The following is a 19492-nucleotide window of genomic DNA, read 5'->3' on the forward strand; positions in this document are numbered from 1 at the left end:
AACCTTGCACATATTGTTCCAGATAATATTCTGAACAGACTCATTGCTGTTGATCCATATAGAGAGAGACAGTGACAGGAGCACTATATCATTCTGTTGAATGCTGTCACTGAGTTCACTTGCCAGAGTGGTAGGAATGTTGCTGCTGCTGTATTCAGTATCTCCACATCTGACTTATTATCTGGCAAACTGTCAAATTGAATTTTTAGATTAATCATAATCACATTTTTAAATAACCATTTAAAAACTACTAATTTTAAAAGTAACAGTGAAATGCTTTTGAAGTACATTTGCCGGTAGGCTCAAAATGTTTTTATTGGCATCAATCATGCTCAATTTTTTGCAGTGACTCCATGGCATGTAATTCCATCAAAGGGTCACCTGTCAGCTTCACAAATGGGCCCAACTCTTTTGTCTAAGCAGTGAGTGTGGGGGCCTCTAAACTCGCAGACCGAGTTTGACCCTCGGTTGCTGCTTTCTATATATATATTTGGACTTCTTAGAAATTGTTCAGTCTTCTCTTTTTTACTTACCAAAGCCGACAGTAACACATACCCAAAATGTTGTAACAAATCTTATGGGTTAACATTTCCCCAAGACAGTTTTAGTATTTCACAAGCTTATCCCCACATGAAACCTGCTTACTAGTACCATATCACTGTTAGCCAAATAGGCACGCTTACTAAGAGGTTATAAATTACATTTCAAAGCAATGATATAGCTCAAGAAGCAAAGAGGGGATTTCTTTCAAATACAAATCCCAAGGTACTGGCTTTCTCATTGTAGTCTTTTATGAATATTGAGTTTAGACAGACTTGCCATTCTTATCATGCCTTTTTAATCTGAAATGGCACTATGTTCTCTTTTTAATATTAGTCTAACAGAAATATAGGAACAGCACACGCTTTTACAAACTATAATTCCAAATCTATCATACATTTTCCCATCATGAAAAAGAAAACAGTATATTACTGGAAATTGCTTTTCTCCATTAACGTTTTAGTTTTTCTGCGACTCCCAACATATTTACAATGGGGAAAACATGTTTGAAAGCCAGTTTGTGCGAATTATGTAAAAGTAAAAAACAAAAACAAAATGCAAGTTGTAGAAGCGTAATCAGGATATATATATATATATATATATATATATATATATATATATATATATATGTGTGTGTGTGTGTGTGTGTGTGTGTGTGTGTGTGTGTGTGTGTGTGTTGTGTGTATGTGTTTCCCATATATTTTATCCCCAATTTAGAATGTCCAATTAAAGTCCCTCACAGCAGCAATTCCCTACAGCTCAGGAGAACAGAAGGTCCTTAGATCCCACGACCAAACTAATTTCCTCTTTTACACCCAGGAACTTGAGTGTGGATGTCAGCGAGCTACTGGCCAGCCCAACAGGTGTCCTCATAGTTCGAAGACGAACGTCTTAACACTCAATTAAAGAGAGAGCCTACTAGTCGTAATTACATGTCTTATGCTGATGTTAGTATTATTAACTCATCAGCTGCAAGGAGGCGATCCATTACACTTTTCCCTCACTTAATCAAAACTTGCTCTCGAGCATAAACACATATGAAATCAGTAATCACACAACGCAAAAAGGTTCCCACTTCCAGAGCTCATCTCTTACGTTACACCCCTAAGGGTTGAAGCCATCTCTGTCTCTGTGCTTGCTCACTGCCTGACAGCAAACAGCCATTCAGAAACACTTACAGGGGCTGCATTGTGCTCCTGCAGAATCATGGACATCTGTAAACCTCAGATGTCACTGTGAGTTGAAACAGACCATAAACACCTAACTTGTTGGTCATTAATGCTGAACTAATTCTGTCCCAATACACACAAAAAAAGTTCCTGAGAGCACTTAATCGACCTTCATTTTTCATCATTCTTTAAACTATGCATTCTGTGCATGTGTTATCTTGCAAAAAGCTGCTAGTCTTGATTATTTGAATGGAAATCAATCAGGTGTAGCATTTACAATATTATTATGTTTTCCAATTAACTAGTAAAGATTGCTTATGCATAAAAGTTAATTATAGTATCTGGTGATCAAAGATTCATTGTTTTTTTTTTCTAAAAGCTTTTGTCCTGAATTTGCATTTGTTTTTGCTGCCAGGCTATATTGATTGAACAAGCGTACACAGGTGGAAGGAGAGTACATTTACATTAACATATATCAATAGCATAGGAGAACTGAATTGCCTCTTGACACCCAGGAGATCAAGAGAGGATGCCTGAAAACTGCTGGCTCCTGGAGGACAAAGGCAAAGCCTTGTAGGGATCTGTTTGAGCCCACTGGGTGCTTAGCCAGTAGGGTCCACTGTTCCGCAATGAGAAAAAACAGTCTTTGCCAGTTTTACCTCGCTAAGCCCAGGGAACGCCAGAGCCAGTGCAATGATAATTGACGAATCTCTAGCATTGACCGACAACTTTGCAAATCCAGGGTGTAAACCTGTGCTCCTCTCATGGGTGAGCTGCTCGAGGAACATTCACTGTATAATGTTTGTGGTAATCATCCACAGCATGTTTTACCCTCACATATACCCTTACAGCTGTCTTAAAACACAAGTCTAGAAAGATACTCTATAAAGTAAAAAATAAAAATAAAAAATCTCAGATATTTCACTGCCATAACCTCACTGTTGTCTTGTCTGTAGGATAGTTACAAATTATGAATGGAAGACTATAAATGAAATGCATAATCTATAACCCAATTACGCAAGGTAACAAAAAATCTTAGTTTAATGAGGCAACCTAATTGGTTATTGATACAGATTGGCTTGAGGGTTCGAATCAAAGACAGGAAAGACATCCATACAGGGAGGCAAACTTAACTGAAGGCATCCAACTTGTCTGGGAACAGTGACTGTAGCTGATTAAAGAATTGGCATAAAGGCAGAAAAAGACATCCTACTGTCTGTAAATCTATTTTGTTGGATAGCTTGGTAACTGGAAGCTAATAAGTTAATGGACCATCAATAGTCTCCATAAAAAAAGTCTGTAACTCTAGCAGACATGACTATATGGTAGAGCTGTCTTTCTCTAGATTATTATAGTTCTCAAATTATCTTCTTTTCTATCAGCCAAATAAATAAACACCTTTACCAAATGACGGATTTCAGTGAAATGGTACCACGATGACAATGCTATGATTTTGTGATAAAAGTAGCACAAAATAATCTATAATATTATTTTGATTGTGTCACAATTATTTGAACTGATACACACTGGCAAGCCTTGGGACTGTATCAGTACCAGTATTCTTGCTTTAAGGCGATTTGGCTAGAATTGTTACAAACCCATTGTGTGCTATTGCTGGTAACTCTATGGCCTGCTAATGATTCTGTTAGGGTTTCTTCAAACTATTCTTTAAGCTTAAATATTTAGTTCTAGACATATGATTACTGTAAGTTACAATGGTTATATAGATAAATCAATCCATCAAGCTTATCTGCTAGTTTACTTCAAGCTTCAATAACTTTTGTACAATCAGTGATAAAGTAATTTTATTACCAGGCTCAGTGGAGATAATAGGAGAGAGTTTCATAGACTTAGTATTTTCTGCTGCATTCAGCTGTTTTTATCTCTGCAAACACATTTGTGAGCTGATGTATGGCTAGGCGTAGTGTAAACAATTGTGGCTGCAAAATCCAAATTGCCTAGCGGCCAGGCAATTATTTTGCACTGTGGCCTATGTAAGCTTAAAAGTAATGCAAATTACTCAACACACACACAAATAATGAGCTGCAATCATGATAATGAGGGTCTCATACAGATGTGCTTAGCTGTATGAGATTTGTGGAGCATGAAAATCAAACCAAATATGAGGCATGGCAGCAAAGCCTCTTGGTGCACGGAAAAAAAAAAAAGTTTTCTGAGGAGCTGAGAGTCCTTACGGCTGAGGTCACTCAGCATGAAATTGCTCTTTTCTTTCAATATAATTTAAATGGATTAACGGTGGCGAAGTGCTAATTTGATAGCGGGTGCAGAATGGCAGATGAAAACCATTCTTTACAGGTGCCGCATTTTTTGTGGCTGCCAAAGACCCACTTTATGGCGGCTAAACACGATTTGCATGTGCAAAATGGCGACTTTGGCTGCAATATGATTGTTTTGCTGCCAAAAATCACTTTGCACTTATCTTTACATCAGCCCCCTTGGAATCATATGTAATCATGTCCAATAAACTGATTTTAATTGCAAGAAAATTAAAAAAAGGGGCTGTAAAGGAAAGCAAAGCCATGGGGTATCAATTTGAAACCCTTGACCATTTACATTAAAACGTTAAATTAATTGACACCAAACATAGTAACTAATACCAAAAGCAGGGAGAAATATTAAAAACTTATTTGAGTAGTCTTTGCTGCTGGTAACAGTTACTCTTGGTGTTTATCAGTTGGTTGAAAATATGACCCCATGATTCCAAGTTATGACTCGCTGCAAACTTCTAAACATAACCCAATACACAAGACCTGCTCTTGCTCTCCAGACACTACACAGTTCAAAAGATATTCCCAAGATGTTCTTAGCATGACTGCACTCACCGCTGCTTTATATAGCTGCTGAACAAATCATCTGACCCCTCGTATCTTGGTAACAACATGCAAAAATAGGATCCAAATTACTACTTGAATTCCTGTGAAAAAAAGATGCAGAAATCATTTTATAAATTGTAACTCCAATAGCTTTGCAATATACTGTAGGTATGGACAACTGTGTGTGTGTATTCAGGTGTCCATAATTCTTATCTTACAAGACATTAAAATAGACCAACTCTTTTTAACATTTGATATTATAATTACTGGGCATAATGATGTTTTTCGTTCATCACCTATTTTTTGCTTTAATTTGTGAAAGCTTCTTCAGATATAACTTTCTGTATCATAGAGACTGGGACCATGGAACAGAGACCTTTTTTCAAGACCCTGGAAATTGGCTTAAACCACAGAAAGCAATAGGGTACTAGTAAGAAGCAGTGATGGGCTTTCTGAAGCTGGCCATTGAACTATTCATAATAAATCAGGTGTGTGCAATTCGTATCCCCTGACGCCCCAGACAACAGGATTTGTGTGAGGGACAAGTGTGCCGTTATACTTTGCCCATAGTATAAGTAGTTTTTATTTGTTTTTCCTAAATTCGTTCTGCTTCTAGAAAGACACTTTGGGTATATTTCTAGAGAGCCACGCAAGTTTCTGAAGACCGAAGTGCGGAAGTCTGGCACATAAACAAAAACATTTTAAGAAGTGTTTACCTCCCACCCCTATCACTCCTGATTGGCTAGCTGTGGGAAAATCTGATCTTCTATTGGTTACAAAGAAATCCAGAAATGGCTGCCAAGTGAGCCTCTGGCAATGCACAGACTAATCTTTTAAGTTTAAGGTATTATTTTTGTAAATTAGCAAATAAGTAGTGCTGCTTTCTTAATGCATGAACCTGACATTTAAATGCTGCAATCTAGTAAAGTTACAACAACAAAGAAGAAACATCAGAGTCACTGAGGTATTAGTGGATTTAAAAAAAATCTTCTTGTGTAATTTATAACATTATTTCTGAGTCAACTTTGTGGTCAAGCGTGTACAAGTACATTTCCACCACAAAAAAAAAAGAAAACAAAATACATTTTAAATTTTTGAAGTTGACTTTTGAAGATTTTGCCTTTGTAGAATTTACAGAATTTGATGGAGCCTATAGAGAAATAGTGGAAGAATAACTCCCAAATATTGCTTGTTATAGTTGTGCTCTCAGTATGTTACTTAAATTTTATTAGCAAATGTGTTCCAAACTGCACTGAAAGGAAGAATTGATTGTGTTCACTGTTAAATAAAACCAAAATAATCAAGTTATATTCTACTTTTTTATGTGTGTTTTGTGTGACGGGGAGGGGGGTAAGTAGATTTTTAAGAAGGACAAGTACATTTTTCTAATATTTAGTCCCTTGAACAACAAGTTTTTTTTTCAAAAATTGAACACCCCTGCATATACACACACAGTAACCCCCCCCACACACACACCCCCCACACACACACACACCCCCCCCCACACACACACATACACACACGCTTAAAACTTGTGAAGTCTAATAACTTAGGTTATAAAACTGTGCTAGAATTTCATACTACAATTGCAATAAATTAAAAACTATAAATATGACCAATGATTTTTTTTTATAGACTCTGCATGCTTTTGAAGCTACACTCGTGGTTGAATGGATTTTTAGAAAGGGCTTAGCTGCAGAGCTTGATTTAAGAGCCTCTCTTCTGGACTGCGGTGTATTATAACTGAGACACTCCAGTGTAATCTGCCTCTCCAGAATATAAGTCTATTACTTTTCTCTATCACTGTTGTGCTGTATCAGTTTTTTTTTTTTTTTTTTTTTTTTTTTTTTTTTATAGGTAAATCTGTTGTTGTACCATGCAATCATTTCCTGTTTCCTTATATTCCCTTTTGGAATCATTTAAAGGCAAGGGTCACTGAATGTGTAAGTTTTCACATTTGTTTATATCTACGAACCCTTCTTGGTGAATATATACCTTTTTAAAAAGTATATTGATGGGAACAACAAGACTCACTTAACGGAGTGCTAACCAAGGGTTTCAAATCTTTTCTTTTTTTAACCTCTAGCAATATTATCATTGATGTGAGTGGGGTCTGGACCTTCTGACCATTAAAATGGTTGTCTTGTAACACAGGTTTGTATTATCAATATGCATTTTAAGCTTTTCTCTGTCCTGTACCAGCTGTCTTTGATGCTATTTCATTGGGAAAATCTACCATATCGCTGCAAAGCACCCTTCCCCTGATTTACTAAGACATGTCAGATCTTCACACTTCCCAGTGAAAGTCACCTTGAACCTTTAATTAAAGATCTGTAATTTAAAACGTAATCCATCCTTATCGCTCAACATCCATTATCTCTTTAATTTTTAACGCCTTGAGACTAGGAAAAAGAAGCATTAAAGCTGGCCTTATTGTTCAGCAGTGAGCACATGAAAGAGGCCGTGTAAACAAATACTGCCTGAGAATAACAGTACAGAATTCATATCTCTCATAAGGCAATGACAGAATTGCAAACTTTTTTTTTTAAATAGTTAAGAAAGTTCTCTTTCAAATTTACAGTATCATGGCAAAGTTATTCTGAATGCATTCCACTTCCTTGGAGGGATACATGTGTGTGAGCAAATTAACCCTTTAACATACCAAACATTGGCTAAATGGCTTTCAGTAATACTGAAATGTGTCATTACCGTATGTTCACATTATCGACAAAGAGCTGGAAGAAGGGAGGGAGTATGTTTTTTGTTTTATTCAACAGGTACAGTATGAATTTGAATTACTAATTGTATTTATTAACTACTGCAGTTTAGCAAGTCTAACCCATGAGATCTATATGTTCTGAAAATAAGCACAATGCTGCAGCTTCTATATATTCATTTCCAATTCTAGACTTCTCACGATCTGTCTGCCAATCAGAGTGCATGTTTTGCCTTCTGTATTCCATGACACATCACGAAGAAACCTTATTCAATCATGCCTCTTTCATTTTGTACCATGCTGTATTCTCCATCTCAGCACGGTTAACGTCACCTGCTTTAAAAAACCATACTTGAGACACCCCTGGGAATTCTATCAACTTCAAAGTCCATTCAAAACGGTTTCATCACAATTGGCTGCATACTTCAGCCATTTAACAGTATTGTTTTCATCAGCCTTTTCCCTCTTTTCAATGAAATTGACAATGGACTAATGATTAGCAAATAAATATAGCTTGTTATTAATTTGTGTATCAATAATAAAGCAGCATATAATAGTGTTACAGGACGGTGAATGCTTGTGTGTGAGTTATATGGATGCTCGTAACTCTTAAATCAATATAGGCTTTCAGCCTTGGTCTCTTCATTGTGTGCACTGGGTTATACTCTGCCACCAACAGTCTAGAGAAATGCACTTTACATAATGTGATAAGCAAAGACCTGCATTTAAAATCTTTACCATTTCAATGTGAAAGCCACCTTGAAGCAATTAATGAAGGATCTGTAATTTCGCTCAACATCCGTTTTCTCTCCAATGTTTGTATCTTGAGATGCTGATGTTGAAAATACTGTAACTGTAGTAGGCATGTAAATATCTGTAGGATACATGCAGTCTGTGCCTCTATGCTTTGCTGTAACAGTAAGCTCTAATGAATAGGGGTGGCTTGAGATATAAAGAGTAGGTGGGGGGGAGGGGGGAGTTGTTCTGTCTGTTTAGTTAAAACCTATTTAATGTTTGTGTCTCTCTCTCTCTCTCTCTCTCTCTCTCTCTCTCTCTCTCTCTCTCTCTCTCTCTCTCTCTCTCTCTCTCTCTCTCCTTGTTGTAACAGCAATGGTTGAGGTTAAAAGCTCATAAATACTTGTGCAAACAAGCCTGGCTGTTGTGTGCAGTGGTTAAAACACAGAATGATTTACATAACAACCCCTGGTCTTGGTTTTCAATATAAAACATACTTCTGCTACTGACTGAATGATAACTGCACTTAACACTGTGTGTAACTTTGGTGACAATATTACTGGCAATAGTGTTGTTGATAGAAACCTCGAAACATGTGTCTGTGTGTGTGTGTGAATATATATATATATATATATATATATATATATATATATATATATATATATATATATATATATATATATAGTTTACTCCCAGTAGGGTCATCAATTTCTTATTGTGGCCGGAAGATTATTTTTAATGAAGCAAATCTCTTGTTGCCTTAAAAACAACTGTGAAACCCTTTTTTTCTTATTAGCTTTTTCTATTTGATCTAATGCCTACTGTGTGAAAACTTTCTTAAGCACAGAATAGCTATTTAAACACTTTAATTGCAAAGTACAGGGAGTGCATAAATGAGCTTTGGGTAACAAATTCACACAACATGTTAAACCCCTGGTATTAGAAAGTCCTTGGTTCCAGCCACAGTAATTTAATTGCTACCAAAGTATGCTGTTAAGGGAATAAGCTATCAAAACATGCAAAATATACAATGTATTTCACTTTTTCACAAAAATACAAAAGATCCGTGTGATATGCTAAGACCCTGCACATGGGAACACAAGAGCATGGAGGCACAGTGCCAAGCCCTTGTTTAATTAAAACACTCACATATTTGGTTATTTCTTTAGTTATAAAATGATATATTACCGTTACCAGGACCCAGCAAAGGGGTAAGTGGGTCTTGATTTACTTAAGCCTCATTGGGTCAATTGCAGTGATTTAATCCACATCAAGTGGACTAAAATGCAGACTAGAAAGCCCTGCAAATCTGTACTAACTTAATCCTGATTGCAGCCTAACAAACAGAAGATCTTGGTTATTGGTTTAACTGATCGGAACAAGTTTGACTGATAATGAGGACTAACCTACACCTATGGCCAAACGTTTTGCATCACCTTACAGAATTAACACATTTTGCTCATAAAGTCGAATGAAACCTGTTAAATAATGTTACGTTAATATATTAAATTACATGACACTTTGTAGTTTCCATATATGTAACAAAACTGACAAATTGAAAAATGTGACATTTCGAAATGTAACATGAAAAACACTGTACTACTTTTATAGGCATCAGGTAAACTTTTGCGATATCATTTTGTAGTTTCTTTGGCTGCATGATGTTGAATAAAATATCTAAATTATGTTCATAGTTTTTATTTTTTTTTAATTATCTCAAAATTATAGCTGTATAAACCCTTCTTTATTAATCCGATATGTGGAATTGAATTTCAGATAAATATATAAAGGGATCCTTGTCCAAAAAGAAAGATGCATTTTTATTACATCAAACTTATTTAAGTAAAAATAAATGTCATGTCTTTTTCGTGCACAGCGCTGGCTGAGAGACGGAAGACAGCAGGGATGGTCCAGTCACCAGGTCTAGAATGGCACCCAAGCAAGCTTGACAGATACTGGAGGACTCTGCTAGTTAGGGGTCTGGAGGAGTAGTGCCCAGGACAAGCAAGTGAAAAACAGATGTTGGTGCAACTGGAGAGAGCCTGCATAGAGGGGGTGCTGAGGCAGTTCCCAGAATGTCGACACTGGTGAACATGTTTCAAGCATAATTGGAAGTGTAGAGGACTCGAGAAGATCGCCAGGAACAGGAAACCGTGAGACAAGAGCAGGTACTAGACGTGAAGGCTGGCCGGACTGAGACCAGGGGTAGCCAAGGTCCTGTGACAGGGGAGACCTGTACATGGACAAAGACAAAAATACCTAAACTTGAAGAAGACGACAGTGTGGAGCAGTTTCTTACAACCTTTGAGAGGTTAGCAATGGCTTAGAGATGACCAAAGGCAGAATGAGCAGTTTGACTGGTTCCAAATCTTACGGATAATGCCAGGACCGCTTATGTCACCATGGACATGAATGACTCTATAGAATATGTGACAGTGTGAAAGCAGCCATCCTGGTTAAATATGAGAGCAATACAGAAGTGTACCAGAAAAGATTTCGGAACCCTGAAGTCAAATTGGGAGAAACACCTAGAGAACTGTACCACTGGTTAAAGGACTTGTACCAGAAATGGATTAAGCCTGAGACAAACTGTACATTATCCTACGCAACCTGTCCCTTTAATTCAGAAAATTGTTTTACTTTTAAAAATGTTGTCAGGATCTTTATTAAAGCTACGTTATATGAGGTTAAAATCGAAAACACATTGTTATAAAATTAATAACACTCGATAATATTAATAACACAATTGATAGTTATTGTATCATGTTGTATTTTATTTAATAATAGCGGTTAACTTTAAGCTACTACAAAGATATGGTCGTGCGATTTATTTTTATGTGCATTATATTTGTGTTAAATCATTATAATAACACTTTTTAAATAATATACAATATCTATTATTTAATATTCCCAGTTTTAAAAAAAATTACCTTTGTTCAAATATGTCAAGCTACGGTGTTGCTCAGACATTTGGAACCAGTACTAAATACAGTATATATTCATGTTCATTAAAAAATAATTAGACATGGGTTTATCTGAGAACAAAAACAAAGCATCCCATTGTAAGGGGAATAGCCCTTTGATACTTGGTTTGTAAACATGAAGTAAAATGGACATGATTAATAATTACTTGTTAACAGGAAAAAGAGCACTGCAGTGTACCAAATTTGAGTATTCAGTTGATTGAAAAATGTTATAGTACCACTGCCATTAAAGTTGCCATCAAAGTAATAACCCATGACTTTAACACTACATTATGATTCACAATTGTTTTTTAAATCATCTAAGTGATGTTAACCGTGTGTTCTGGGCAGTGTTCCAAAGCCCACTGAACAAAATGCTATATATCAGAATTACAAGAGTCAATCAAATTGCATGAAAGTCGGCAAAACTGAACAGCATTTTAAAAGTCAAAGCACAGTAACAGCAGACATGTTTCACCCTGTTTGGGGCTCATCAGTGCAGTGTAACTGTACTTCAACTAGTGAAAAACTCAGACCAAACAGAATTTCAGTCTTTGAAGGTGGCTTTTTAATGACAGTGAAACCTGAATTAGTAACATTTCTGACTGCTGTCACAGACAGTTCTGGCACGCCCCTTTTGTGCTATAAGTCATTAAATCCTTTTCATGTAAGGCCTCGGTTGCAAGAATGTGCAGTTCTTTGATGGACCCAGATTCAGTTAAAATGTGTTTGCCCACTGACGATGGGAATGAGAATGTAGAAATGGGAGACCACCTAAAAAGATTTAAGTTTTTGCAGGTATTATTCTTATAACCCTCAATGGTACACACCATAAAAAATACAACAAAAAATGTTTTACAACATTCATGTTTATTGATTTAGGTCTCAGAAACATGAATCTGGCCATATATTTTTAGTATGTTTTTTTATTATAAAAATATGAACATGTTTTTTCAAACATACATTGTACGTTTACAACATGTGTGTCTGGATATGCTCCCACAAAGTGCTCAACAAGTGCATAGAACTGTTAACTTAAGATTTCACACAGTTTCAAATCAACATCATCTACAGCTGTTTTTTTTTTTTTTTTTTTTTGTCTTGCTGTAAGACCTGTGGATGTGAAAGGTTGTTCATTGTCATTTTGAGGAGACTGAGCACATACTATGTGTGCTGGGTCATGTGCCTGTGAGGAAGGGCTGACATTCTCACTGTCATCACATATTAGAATCTGTAATTAAATAAACTGGACTTTACTTTTAAGGCTGCAGAAAATACACATATGATAATAAGTACTACTACCACATTATTGTTATTATTATTATTATTATTATTATTAGTGGTGCATTATTATTTGTATTAGTCGTATTAGTAATGCATCACTAATACTAAATATTATTATTATTATTATTATTATTATTATTATTATTATTAATAATAATAATATAATAATAATAATAATAATAATAAATTGTTAGAAGAAACTGACTATTCACTATCTGCAGAGCTATTTTCCTCACTTTCCTGATCACTGCTATCTGGAGGAATACAGGCAGTTTGTTCTTTACATCCATAAAACATAGAGGGTTTTATATCAGCCATCCTATGTACTAACTACAAAGACAGATGGATTACTCATTTATATATTCGATATTGTAAGACTTACAAGACATGTGTACAGTGTATGTTTAGAAATACATCGGTATATTTATGCATATCTACTCAAATTTTGTAGCTATACAAAATATAATATACACAATCAATATCTTAAGCACCCAAATATTAAACAAAAAATCCACAACATCGTAGCTGTAGGATTTTTTTTTTAAAGCTTACCTTTCAGTTTTCCGTGGGCACAACTCCACAATAGGAAGTCAAGCTGTTTCGTTGTTTGAAGTAGTGCCTGAGGTTCACAGCGCCATCTGCTGGTTTAGTCCAACCTTTCATGCGTTGTTTACAACATGCATTGTCCTCTTGTATCTTATTTACTATTTAAGCCTTTAGAAACAACAGTTTTAATGTGCATGTTCAAACATACACCGTACCATAGAGGGTTAAAGACTGTCTGCTACTGGAAGCAGGACAATCTTTGGGATACAAATTGAACATTTGTGAAACTGCAAGAAATACTGTAATGACTGTACTGTGCTTTAAAGAATATAAAACCAGCAGAAAATATTATTAGCAGATCTGTGTAAGTCCTGTGTGATTAAGTTCTTTGCATTGAAGGTCAGGCTGGCCTGCTGAAAGTTCCAAACCTCCCTTATCAAGCAAAAGCATTTTTTTTTAAAATTATTCAGAGCCTTAAAACATTCTGATCTAGCCAGAGCAGAAAGGCAAGCTGTATGGAACAGAGGTAATATGCCAGAAGCAGTCAAACTAGGATAGATATGTGGTTCAATTATAGTAAGAAAAAACAAAAGCATTTAAATAAATAAGAAACCTAATATAATAACATTAAGTAAATATATGAGGATGTTAGTCTATATCAAAGTAAAGTAGTCCTAAGTTTTAATATTCAAGGTTACATTTGCTGTCAAGCAGGTGTTTAATTAAAATTAACCTTTTGCCTTCTGTGTATATCAATGGAGTAAAATAAAATTGCAATTTCAAGGAGAGACTGATGTATTGAAGTATCTAAATTAGAAATACATGCTATAAAATCATTTAAAGTTAAACTGTTGAAAGAACATATTAAAAGTATATTATAACAGAAGAGTTTATCTGATTGACATTGACAATGTTGTAAACAAGTTGTTAAGACACATTAACAACTTGGTCCATGCTCTGATGGTCTCTGAAAAACCGACTGCTGTTTGGTCACATTCAGAAGACTCTGCCTTTCGAAGACAGTTCTTATTTTTCATATATCCTACACTACACTTACATATACTGGAAGGTAAGCATATATTTGAATTTATATCTCGTTTATCTTGGATGCAATATATAAAGTATATAAATTATGTTTAAGTTTTGAGAGTGGTATATTGAGAGTTTTAGAACGTAGCTGTGGGTGCTCCAGCTTTTTGCATGGCTAGCCTGAAGGCTAAGCATATAATAATCACATTTGTAATACTATATTGAAGTACTAATGCTGTAAAGGCACTGGATCGCTCAGATTGCTTATTACTTGGGATTTACGGTGATCTACACAACCAACCAATCCACTTTTTAAAGCATTTAATAAACTGAAAAAGCACTACTACTGCTGATTTGTTAAAACTTCAAATTAAATGAATTTGTGTGATTTCCTTGATTATTAAAAAGTTGTCTGGACATATAGCACACCCAGTGCACGAACAAAACCACTTACATGAGTTTAAAACATCTGTCCTCCTTAAACGTCTCCCCTGGGTTTAAGAGTGTGCTCTGAGCAATAAAAAGAGGAATGTGTAATTCTGACGCTGCTATATCATCCTTTGTTCACTTTATTGACACTGTTAATGTAGAAGCCCTTTGGCGACGTTCATGGGATTGGATTCTCTCTTGCAATTCTGATATTTGCATTAATCCTGAGTCAGTGTTCACACATCAACAATTATCTGGTCCCTACACAAAGCTGGCCCGTATGGGCGGGTGGGAAGAAGCCATTACGCAAAAAGCCTTATCTTAAAGCACATACGGAGTTTGCGAAAAAGCATGTAGATGATATTGCAGACATGTGCAAAAAGGTTTTGTGGTTAGACGAGACAAAAATTGAACTTTCTGGTCTAAATTCCAAGAGTTATGTCTGGCGCAAGCCCAATACTGCACATCACCCAGTCATCCCAACTGTCAAGCATGGTGGAGGCAGCATCAAGTTATGGGGATGCTTCTCTTCAATAGGGACTGGGAAGCTTGTCAGGATAGAGGGGAGAATGGACGGTGCAAAGTACAGGCGATTCCTTGAGGAAAACCTGTTTGAGTCAGCCAAGACTCTGAAACTGGGGAGGAAATTCACATTTCAACAAGACAATGACCCAAAGCACAAAGCCAAAGCCACACTGGAGTGGATGAACAACAGAATTAATGTTCTTGAGTGTCCCCGTCAAAGTCCTGACTTGAATCCAATCGAAAATTTATGGCGAGACTTGAAGATTGCAGTCCATCGACAACCCCCAACAAACTTATAAGAACTGGAGCAATTTTCCTATGAAGAATGTGCAAAGCGACCTATCCAAAAAGACTCATAGCAGTAATTGCTGCAAAATGTGTTTCTACCAAGTACTGACTTAAGGGGCTGAATACTTATGCGACCAGTAAATTTCATTTTGTACATTTTCTTTGCAAGTTTTGCTGACATTTAACCTTCTCCTCATATAACAGTGTTCAGTTTTACAACTACAGCTTTGACTAAAAAAAGTTTGTTTGAAAAACTGTGCACACATTACTTGTAATTCAACAAAATGCAACATTATTGGTAGGGGTAAATACTTCTGCAAACCACTTACATAACAACTTTTTTTATTTGTTTTATATTTAAGAATTGGAAACCAGTATAGATTACCCATACTGATTACAGTGTACCACAGTTTACCCCCGCAGGGTACAGGTTTATAAAATCAATCTGTTATGAGACGTGGCACCAGAAAGCAACATATCAGGCACATCCATTTTATTTCATTAAAAAGAGCATATAAAATGAATTACCAGTTATGTTATTTCTATAGCGCATTACTGAAGTACAGTAAACTGCTTTGCATTAGATATTTCTGCCACCATCCCAGTGGGGTTTACCATTAGATTGTATCACAAGACTCTTTTTAATATTGCACTGAGGACATTAAAAGGGTAATGTCAAACTTACAGGGGAAAAAACACGCACAGAGACAAACAATAAAATCCCAGCCACCACAGCATGATCCACATTTATAGCACATGTTTTATTTACCAATGCCTTCTTAAATGCCCAGTGTATGTGCACCAATGATTACCCAAATAATTCTGTGTGAAGAATGTCCTTGTGTAGGACTGAATGTCTTACAGGGACAAACAGAATTTCAGAGGACATTTTCTCTATCTTAAAACCAAGACCATTCAAATGGAAAGCTATTACTGTTCTTCACGGTTACTCATAAAAAGTGTCCCACATTAAAATCCATACACCACCACACATTTTTATTATATAACAAACCAAAAAGCCTTTCTCTAGCTACACTATTTAAAACAAATTGCCAGTATTAAATTATTTGTTAAAGTTGAAGGCTTGACTGAATTTCTATATGAAATCTCATAGATTGTTAGGCAAAGCCTGTTTACTGAAGATATAACTATATATGTTATTTTGTGTTTTGATTCAGTTATCTTCTCTTCATTGTTGAATTTCAGCCCCATACATCTTGTAGGTAGCATTTCTTATCACGTAGACCTGCTACAACGTTCATAGCCTGCAATTTATCTACTTGCAGTTCTTTGCCCACAATATCAATCAGGGCCTCGTTTACATCTTTCGCCATGTTCTTTGCATCACTAAAACAGAGAAAACAAAAGGATGAGTCAACAGAAAAAATGTTTTAGATGGTGATGGTGGTGATAATGATGATGACAAAATAATTCCTTTTTTTTTTCAATACCGTGCATATTCATTTACTAGTCTCAAATGTGTAGTTCTGAAGGAAATCTAGGTTTTACCAAACATGTAAAAAACATACCTGGTACTACACTAGAAACAAAAAATGGTTACAGGCCTTGGTTTCTAATAGTCTTGCACTTGCCTGGTCATTTCACCTGGGGGAGTGAAATTGTCCCCACCCTTTCAGAGCCTTCTTTCCTGTTAGTAACCAACTAGCTACTTTCCCCAACTTTGTTCTTTACCTACTGTTGTACCAGATGTCATGTAATACAATGAAAACACATGTTGGAGGAATCATGATTCTATGATACTACACATTTCAACTATGATGTTGGAGGAATATAACACATTTGGATGGCTATATAATATATATATCTATTATATATATATATATATTATATACTACTTATATATATATATCTATATATATTATATATATATATATATATATATATCTATATATAATATTCCTATGGACTTGAAAAAAGAAAATCTTTAAATCTTTTTCTTTTTTCTTCAAGACATGAAGAGAGAAAGAAATTAGAAAACATGACTAAGATACAGGAAGGTTACCTGTCTCCCCTGGATGGGTTTTAAATAATAAAATTGTGTTTTAGTTGGATTAATAACAAAGAATGTGTCAGCTGGGGCATCCATTTATCTTGGAGTTGTTGGTGGGAAGTAATGCCCATGACATTATAAGATTTTGGATTTTGTTTAGTTGCAGGCAAGCCACAAACCCATCTATTAGCTCCACTCTGTCTACATTCAGAGAGTGGTTCTAACTGCATAATGTATTAAATTGGAGAAAGAAGACATATATAACCATGAAGTTCTATAGTTGGTTATGATTTTCCTCACAAACTGGTATAGTAGGAACTTCAGCCTGACATTGTTCTTTTTTTTTTAACTTAAAGTTATACTTACCCACAAACATAGATGCAACCATTTTCTTTCAGCAATATTCTGGTGAGATCTTGAGCACAAAGTCTTAGATTGTCTTGAACATATTTTGGCTTTGCTTCTTCTGTACTTCCCAGCGAATCTCTGGAGAAGCAGACTTTCAGGTGGGTTAAGGTGCCATTTTCCAGAAAATGTCTCAATTCATCCCTGCAACACAAGAGAAAAGGATTCAGCAAAGAACCACAAGAGCAAACAGTCTACCTAGACTGGCCACAAGCCTACTCTATATCACTATTGTTTCAATACATCATTAATATATTTCTGGACATGCAAAAATACACCAACAATTTTGCATCCTTTATCGGTAAAGCCATCACTAAAATAGCATTTACGACATCTGAACTGTGCTATTCTTGGAAATCAGGTTGCTGAATAGCCACTCAATACTATGCATAACCTATTAGTCTCAGTGGCACTTGAGAGTTGAGATATTTCAAATAAGGACTTGAAAAGGATAAATATTTTTAGAAAAACATTTTCTTGTGACACTTGATCTTTAAAGGGATGCCATCTGTAATCTAAATCTATGAAAAAGCTTTAACAAATGAGCAGGAGAACTGAGCAGCTGTCTAAAGTATTATCAATGTCTATGCTTTATGGATTTTACAACTTTTTCAATAGCGTGCTGGCTTTGATTAAGGCTTTACAGCATCCTATAGGAAGTTAAGACACAAAGAACTTTTTTTATAGTGTTGACCTCCAATGCAACATTTTATTTAAATACCATTACCCTTCAGTGTTGCCGTACATACCCACTACAACTTTTCTTGGAAGCAATAAACATCCAAAAACTTTTTATAATAAATAGCAGTGTATAAAGATTGCCTTTAACATGTCCTAGTTTGGCAAGTACTAATTAAAATATTAAAACCTATTAAAAATGTGTTAATAACACAACAAGAAAAGCTGCCATCCCCTCATTTGTCCTCATATATACAACTGAGTACCCATCAATGGTAATGAAGTTTTGCATCCGACAGAATTATCAAGCACTGTTGTATTCTGAGAAAGTTTAAATCAGAGGTTAAATCTTCCCCTGCACTACAATCCCACAATTCAGTGCAGAGATGCTGCGCACATTGGGACAAATTTTTGATGAGCAAAGTGATAGACTAAAGTCTGTCTTCATCTGTGTAGAGAGAACAAACAAACCATCCTGAAAAAAATAATAAATGATAAATTGAAACCTTTTGTGTACATCCAAAAAAACAGTTTTCATTCAGTTTCATTTTTGTACACTGCAGTTATAACTCCTCCTTTCAAACCCTCCTGTTCCAATTATGTTTGTTTTATGTGGTACTAATTAAACAAGTGATTGGCAATTTGCCCTCGTGTTTGCGTTTGCATTTTGACAAATTTTTCTGCTGGCTTGCTACAATTTTCTATTGTGTTTATGTAGCATTTGCTAACACAACTGACCCGGAAGTATTACTTTGGCAGATAAATCTGTTTAAAAGCTCATTACGTATTCATTTAGAACTGCAAAAAATTCTGCATGAAATGTGATCCGCCGGCAGATAAAACGGGGGATATTTTTTTAATGGATTAAGCCGTGGAAAAAAATCTGCAGATTTTGCCGTTTCCACCAAAAATGAAACCCTTTTCAAAATTCGGGCCCATTATATAGTGTTGACTTCTAAAGCAATATTTTATTTAAATACCAATACACTTCAGTGTTGCACATTCTCCTCACTTTCCCCGTCTCAAAAATCAAATAACATCAAAACTATTTTCTTAATAAACTACTGTAAAATGTCAAAGTATAAATATCTTGCAGCTTCAACACGTCAGTGTCAGAATTATTAGTGTTTGTATGTGACTACATGAGAATTTTTTTTTTATGCAAGTGAAAACAACTTAAAATAATGGATATAAAAGTCTAATGATAAAAATCATGCAACACAGTTTAATTTAATCTAAGGAAATATGCAGCCACTCGCTAACATTGTTATTAAATTACATTTCTGCTGTCATACGATAGGAATGTATGCAGTGTCGTTAAGACAAACACAGTAGATTTG

The 19492-nt window shown here is 35.5% G+C and overlaps 1 protein-coding gene across 2 annotated transcripts in view; it reads right to left on the bottom strand.

Annotated features, from left to right (window-relative positions):
• Positions 1–15800: 15800 nt before the first annotated feature.
• Positions 15801–19492, bottom strand: part of LOC121314194 (methionine synthase reductase-like) — a 28431-nt gene continuing 24739 nt past the window's right edge. For both annotated transcript variants that reach the window (XM_041247206.1, XM_041247207.1), the window contains exons 14-15: positions 17436–17618; positions 15801–16405 (exon numbers count right to left, since the gene is read on the bottom strand). In XM_041247206.1, coding sequence (XP_041103140.1) covers positions 16261–16405; positions 17436–17618 — 328 coding nt within the window. In that variant the 3' untranslated portion in view covers positions 15801–16260. The remainder of the gene's footprint in view (positions 16406–17435; positions 17619–19492) is intronic.

The sequence above is a fragment of the Polyodon spathula genome, chromosome 4 (assembly GCF_017654505.1).
Source record: "Polyodon spathula isolate WHYD16114869_AA chromosome 4, ASM1765450v1, whole genome shotgun sequence".
NCBI lineage: Eukaryota > Metazoa > Chordata > Actinopteri > Acipenseriformes > Polyodontidae > Polyodon > Polyodon spathula.